This window comes from Camelina sativa, chromosome 5 (genome assembly GCF_000633955.1).
Source record: "Camelina sativa cultivar DH55 chromosome 5, Cs, whole genome shotgun sequence".
In the NCBI taxonomy this organism is placed as follows: domain Eukaryota; kingdom Viridiplantae; phylum Streptophyta; class Magnoliopsida; order Brassicales; family Brassicaceae; genus Camelina; species Camelina sativa.
Window position 1 is genome coordinate 16,542,487 of NC_025689.1, and position 6,972 is coordinate 16,549,458.

Genomic DNA, 6,972 nt, shown 5'->3' on the forward strand with positions numbered 1-6,972 from the left:
ACCTCTGAATTAGAAGGCCGAACAACTCTTATTAGATGCAATGATAACAAAAGAAGGTCAAACAGTGCTAAAAAAATGGACTCCATACCCTTGAGAAGATGGTTGATACAAAAGCATATGAAGGCAAAAATCCAGAAACAATTCTTTATCCTGAGAAGCAATCAGAGATCTATACTTCGCAGCGACATCATCACTGATCTTGCTTGCATGACATTCTCCAATGACCTGGAAACAAACCAGTTAGAATTTGAGGATATTGTTAGGCCAATGATTTTTAAAATTGTCATCTATCCAAGTGAAACCACTAATAAAGCTGCCAATGGTCTTCTCTTACGTTTTATAATAGTGTGGATCACCAGATACTGTTCCCCACATAGAACATTTAAGACTAGCACTATATGCAGCAGTAACCACATAAACGGAAGAACCCCATCAAATAGAGAAAAAAATGCAAAAGGAGCACAAAAAAAAAGGACATGAAGACAAACTAAAGCAAACATATTGTCTTTTGTGATCTAAGTAGTAATGCATAACAATTCGAACAACTAAAGAAGAAAAAAGATGTAAATAGTGGTCACAGAATAGATATCCAATTTCACACTAAAGGAGGAGCTGAGAGACCACCTTAATAGCAATTCTCAGAATGATCTCTTGGTGCTGCTTAGGAAGCTTTGAAACGTTCTCCAGTGTATTAGGTGCAATTCCCTCCCGTTCCTATTAAAACAAAACAGAAAATTAGTCCTCTCATCTCCACAATATCAACAAGCAAAAGCTAAACCAACAACAAATAAGATGAACCAAACCTTTGCAGGAGCTCTTTCAAAAGCCATCTCAACATAGACGATAGCAAAGTTCCTAACCATAGGAGCAGCAGCAGGATCGGTATACAATTTCCATAAAGCCAACAAAGGCAAACCAATTTCAAGCTGATGCTTCACTCTCTTGTTAACATGACTCAATATCTCAAGAACCTGACAAACGAAATCAAAACCCACTGAGACTTAAGAGTTCACAATTTCTATAACTCTAGAATTTGAAATTAGTTGTAAATCTCAGACTTGCCTTGTTACGAACAACGGGAGATTGAGAAGACAGAGAAGATATGGTAAGAGGAAGGAGGTTAGAGACTAGGGATTCGAGCTTGGAGTCGTCGCAAAGAGCGAGTCTCGTCAGCATCCGATCGAGCATTTCATCCAATTCACCGTCCGATTTGGAGACTAACGAAGACGAAGATGCCATAGCTTATCTACGAATTTGTTGAGTTGCAGAGATTTATCAGTGCTTCTTTGCTTCTTCTTCGGCTTCTTTATTCTCTTTTTATGCTTTTCTTCTTATTAGTTTTCTCCCGTCTTGCCGGACAAGAGAACTAAGGCTGATACAAAACGACCTCGTATCGTCGCTTGCTTAAACTAAGTAAAAAGAAGCTTCCCCTAGGCATATCGGGCCAACGTCTCCCAAGGCCCTAACAATCACAGCCCAGCTAAGCCCGGATATGCAATTTGTTAAACCAGTTTTTTTTTTTTTTTTTTTTTAAATTTTTAAACCAGGTTCTTCTTTCTCTCGTTATATAGATTGTTTGTGTGATTACTATTTTTCTTAATTTTTTTTTCTTTTTAAACAACATCTTAATTCATTTTAATAACAAACCTCGTTAGCTTGGTTACTAGTATTNATACCAGTTTATCAATATATAAAAAAGGTTTAGATTTGGCTTTGTATTATAGTAACAACATGCAATTATATGGTGAGTTAAGTCGTATAATGTGTGAGATATCTTATTTGCATTTATTAAATGGATTTTTAGTTTTATAAATACTAAAATATCATTTACACTTACTTATATCTTTAAAATCCTATATCATATAATTTCTAAAGTATGTTTAGTGTGATGTTGAAATTTCTTTTATTTACATATTTGTTGGTGATGATGATTATAATTCATTAATGAAGTTTAATGTATTAACTTCGCTATTTAGATTTAGAGTGTTATTTTTTTATATTTTTGTGAGTTTAGTTTTATTATTTTGATTTACATTATGTTCGTTGGTAACAACTGTGAACAGTGCCGGCTTAATAGGGTACATTGATTAAAGGGGCATATACGTATAAGAAAAGGGGCACAAAAAAAATTGTAAGTTAAAGAGGCGCAAAAAAAAACTTTTTAAGTTTTAAGGGGCACAAAAACAAATTGTAAGCTAGAAAGAGGCACAAAAGAAAAAATTGTAAGCTAGAGAGGGGCACAAAAAAAAAATTATATGAACCAAAAAGACCAATACAAAAAATCAGTGAGTTTTTCTTTAGGTTAAGGGGTATTTTTTTTTTTAGTTTGCCCAAGGGCATGTAATATGTTTAAGCCGGCACTGACTGTTAATAGCACCAATTGTCATTTGACAAAACACAGTTTATGATGTACACATATTAAATAGGGAAAATGGACCAGATTGACACAATTTTGAAAAAATATTGCTAGATTGACACCCTTCTTTTGGGAAAAACTAGAATAACACAATTAAGTGTTTAAATTACCAAAAGGCCAATTTAGTGTATTAATTAAAAAAAAATGACAAAGGAAATAAAAATTAAAAGAGATAAAATCAAAATGACAAAGGAAATAAAATTATAGGAGATAAAACTTAAACCTCCCTCTCGTTTCTTATTTTTTTTCTCGAAACCATCGAAACATCTGCCGGCGAAGGAGAGATTTTACAGTACACCCGACAAAATTCGATCTGTCGTCATCTTCCGCCGGCAAAATAGAAGACTAATCACCGGTCCCCTCTTGTTACAGCCAGATACCAACGCACGAGATTGGGTCTCATCTTCCGCCGGCGAAACAAGAACCATAGTTACTTCGGTGGTTGTCGATTTTGTCCGTCGGTGAGTGTTGTAATGGATTACTCGAATATAAAACTGAATTGTTATTTACAATTGTAGATTAACCCAGTTTTTGTTTTGGGTCTTACTCTTCAATAGCTTTGGTGGAACTTCAAAAGCATCAATGGGAAGGATGAAGGCTTCTTGTGTTGGGTCTTGATCCTCAATAGCTTCATAAATCGGGTAGGCTTAATGATAAGATATTGTCTCCAATTATCAATATGATTTTATATAAGCACCAATCGCTTTATTCGTCAATAGTACATAAGTGTTTCTTTTGAAATTGTTTTATTCTTATATGTTTGATACTTTTTTAAAATTTCAAACCAGCAACCTCTTTGGTACTTAGATTATTTGTTTTGGATCTTGAGTTAGTGCATGCATTGGTCTTAAATTTATATGTTTTTGTGTGTGTCGATTTGTTCAATTTTGATCCCTTTACTTGTCTCTCTCCCACAGACTCGTCTCTCTCTCGTGATCCTTCTCCTTATTCCACGTCTCTGTTTCATTTCCAAACTCAAGTTGCAGTATGTTTTCAATTCTCTCCCTCCTCCCCCTCACACTGTTTCATTCATCATATCTGTTTTTATACACTGTTTAAGTTCTGTATTGTATTTATAATGATTCAGATATTTGGTTCGAAGCTCAATTTAAAGGAAACCCAGTTGAGAATTCGTCCAGCTTCTGATTTTCAGGTTTAATTAATTTATGGGCTTTTTTATTTGAGATGCTGTGATTTTTTTTTATATAAGTACTGTGTGTCTCTTTTTAAAAGATTTGTGAAAGAAGTTTGTTTTCTTATGTTTGAAATGCCAAAATCTCAGTGATGTTATCTAATATTTGTATGTTCTGATTTAGTTGTAAATCTCAGTGATGTTTTCTTATGTTTGAACTGATGTGTTCATTAGTTTCTCTTTGATTTCGATGAACTGATGTCTACATTATGCAAGCTCTTTGATTTCCATTGAATTGTATGATGCTTGTATGATTTTAGAGTCCTAAGGAGGATTTGATATACAAGTGGCATTGGACTTAACAGAAGATTAAATCAACCATCTGCAGATAATTGTCGAAACTAAAAACAGGTATATCTTTTATCCTTCTTCACGGATGGGATTTTTGTTTTTCTGTTAGTAAATTTACAGGATTCTATCAACTATGGCAATGTTTATAATTTGCAGATTAAGATTATTGCTTTCGAGAGTTGGATGTTTGTTTTTTTACATTGGTTCTTGATGTTTATACTGCAGCTAATAGTCTGAACAAACCTTTTTTCTTCTTTTCTTAGTGACTCTTGTTTGGTGTTAGTTATACTTCATCTGATTGTTGGTAGTGCGTGTCAGAATTCTAGAATATATATAGTAACCAAATGGCCATGAATTGTTACGTAAGTAGTTCTCTTTTGAGATCATTGGATATCTAACATTTTTAAGTAATAGAGAAATGATTATATTGTGTCACTGATCAAGTTTCAATTCCAACTGTTGTCCACAAGTCTCAATTGATGGTCATGAGCTTCACAGTTTTATATATATTGGGTCTTTAGTCATTGAAGAATTTTGTCTTGATTTTATATATTTTTACTGTGTCGATTTGTTGTTTTTGGATATAATTGCTTATCGGATTCTCTTTGATTTCTTTTAATGAGAGATTTGATATATTGTTTAGGAATGGCATCTTCAAGTAATAGCATCAAATATCCTCCTCTACTTTATGAAGATGGAAAATCGCCTCTCCAACATAGGAGCATGAACCACAATTGTTTTGTGTCCAAAATTGGATTTTTGAGAGAAGGATTAGGGGTGGATGTCTGGGACAAACTCAAGGAATCATCTCTTAGAGTATTTATAAAGTTTGCTGAATTGGAATACACCTGGGCTGCGTAGAGAGTTCACTTTCTACTCACACATCAGCTGAGAATCAACAACATCCATGAGGTTTGGTCTTTGATCGATGATAGGCCAATTAGATTTTCTTTAAATGAGTTTGCAGAGATAACAAGGTTAAATTGTGATGCATTTGACCCTTTAGAGAACTTTGATGTTGATCACCATGATTTCTGGAAAGAAATGAAAATACCAACAACCCTTGATGGTCCTATGTGGAGTGAGTTGGTAAAGGTGATTGATTCTAACAAAACATGGGATTTTGATAAGAGGATGATGGTTGGTAGGTTATGTCTGTTGTCACTATGCGTACATGGAATTCATCATACATCTAGAATCCCGTTGGCGACCGCTAAGAGAGTTTTAGATCCAGTTGCTTTTGAAAAACATCCATGGGGTCGGGTGGCTTTTAGTGTTTAGTGAATTCTGTTAAGATGGTTGACTATGACGGATCATACACCATACACGGCTGCGTTCATGCTATGTTGATTTGGCTGTATGAGAGTGTTACTGGAATTGGAGAAAGTTATGGGTTTAGAAGGATAGAAGTGAGTGGTGTTCCACTTCTTGATTGGCGATCATCACGAAAACGTATCAACTTCACAGACTTCATCAAAAAAGAGAAGAATTTGCACGGACAGGTTAGTAGTTTGTTACTATTTTTTTTAAAAAAATTATGTTTTGACATGAACAAATAATTTGTGTGAATTTAAACTTACTTTATTCATNTGATAGTGATCTTAAATGTGAACAAGGGAAAAAATGTAACCAACATGGAGGAAAGGTTTCGTTTTCCTTTACCGTAATTGATTAACATTTTTTTGTCTTCTCTATTATGATATTAATGAACATGTTATTGTAGGATGGTAAGGATGACAAGTCAATTTCTTTGGATATTTGGAGGGCGATTGAGAAAATGACTGAGACTGTTTCTGACTTGGGCAAAACACTCAACAGTCGAATAGATGCTTTGGAGAGTAAATTTGAAACATTCGTTGAAAAAAATTGACGGTGTTCAAAGAGGAGATGGGTGAGAGGATTAAAGCATTGGAGAAAGAAAAAAAAGAGCCAAAAGACGCTGATGTACGGAATGATGCCACTTCGCACACCATTAACGATGATGAGGGAACAAGTAAAGCACATGTAAGTTTCATTTTCCTTTACTTCTCATGTTCTGTTGTTGTCTAAAAACTTCTCATGTTCTGTTTTTAAAAAAGCTTACCAAGTCGTTTTATTTTTTTACTTCTCATTTTCTGTTTTGTTAGAACTTCTCATGTTCTATTTTTTAAAACCTTATCATTTTCGTTTTTTTTTAACTTCCCATGTTTTGTTTTTTTAAAGCTTCTCATGTTTTGTTATTTTAAAGCTTCTCATGTTCTGTTTTTTTTAAACTTCACATGTTCTGTTTTTTTAAAACTTCTCATGTTCTGTTTATTTTTTTACTTCTCATGTTCTTGTTTTTTTTTGTTTTAAACTTATACGGTTCTCATCTTAATATCAAACTTAACTTCCCATGTTTTGTTTTTTTTAAAGCTTCTTATGTTCTGTTATTTTAAAGCTTCTCATGTTCTGTTTTTTTTAAACTTCACATGTTCTGTATTTTTAAAACTTCTCATGTTCTGTTTTTTTAAAACTTCACATGTTCTATTTTTTTAAAACTTCACATATTCTGTTTATTTTTTTACTTCTCATGTTCTGTTTATTTTTTTACTTCTCATGTTGTGTTTGTTAAAGCGTATCATGTTTTACTTCTCATGTTCTTTTTTTTTTTGTTTTAAACTTATACGGTTCTCATCTTAATATCAAACTTCTCATTTCTGTTTTTTTTTTCTTAAATATATCATTTCTCGATTTTCTTACCTCTTTCTTCTCATGTTCTGTTTGGTTGCAGTCATGGATTGTTGAGATGAAGCAGACATCACAAGATGAATTTCCAGTTCAAAGGGTGGTGAGGAAGGTTTACACTGTCAAGAATGAGAAGAAAGAAGAAGATAAGATATCAGAGAATCTTCCTCTCTTTGAAAAGAAGGAATCTGTGAAGGTTGAGAAGAAGGAAACTTCCAAGAAAAAGAAGATAACTGGTCTTGCTTCTGACGATGTTGAGGATATTACTACCCAAGTTCAGAAAGCTAAATTGAAAATAGCTTCCAGTTCTGAAGATACATGGTCCAACGAGGAGGATCAGTTGGTACATAAAAAACTTGAGGTGACA

The 6,972-nt window shown here is 33.6% G+C and overlaps 1 protein-coding gene across 2 annotated transcripts in view; it reads right to left on the bottom strand.

Moving 5' to 3' along the window:
* LOC104787060 (proteasome-associated protein ECM29 homolog) overlaps positions 1-1,335 on the bottom strand; it is a 16,009-nt gene extending 14,674 nt beyond the window's left edge. For both annotated transcript variants that reach the window (XM_019245953.1, XM_010512562.2), the window contains exons 1-4: positions 1,063-1,335; positions 804-971; positions 625-714; positions 89-225 (exon numbers count right to left, since the gene is read on the bottom strand). In XM_019245953.1, the coding sequence (XP_019101498.1) occupies positions 89-225; positions 625-714; positions 804-971; positions 1,063-1,239 (572 nt within the window). In that variant the 5' untranslated portion in view covers positions 1,240-1,335. The remainder of the gene's footprint in view (positions 1-88; positions 226-624; positions 715-803; positions 972-1,062) is intronic.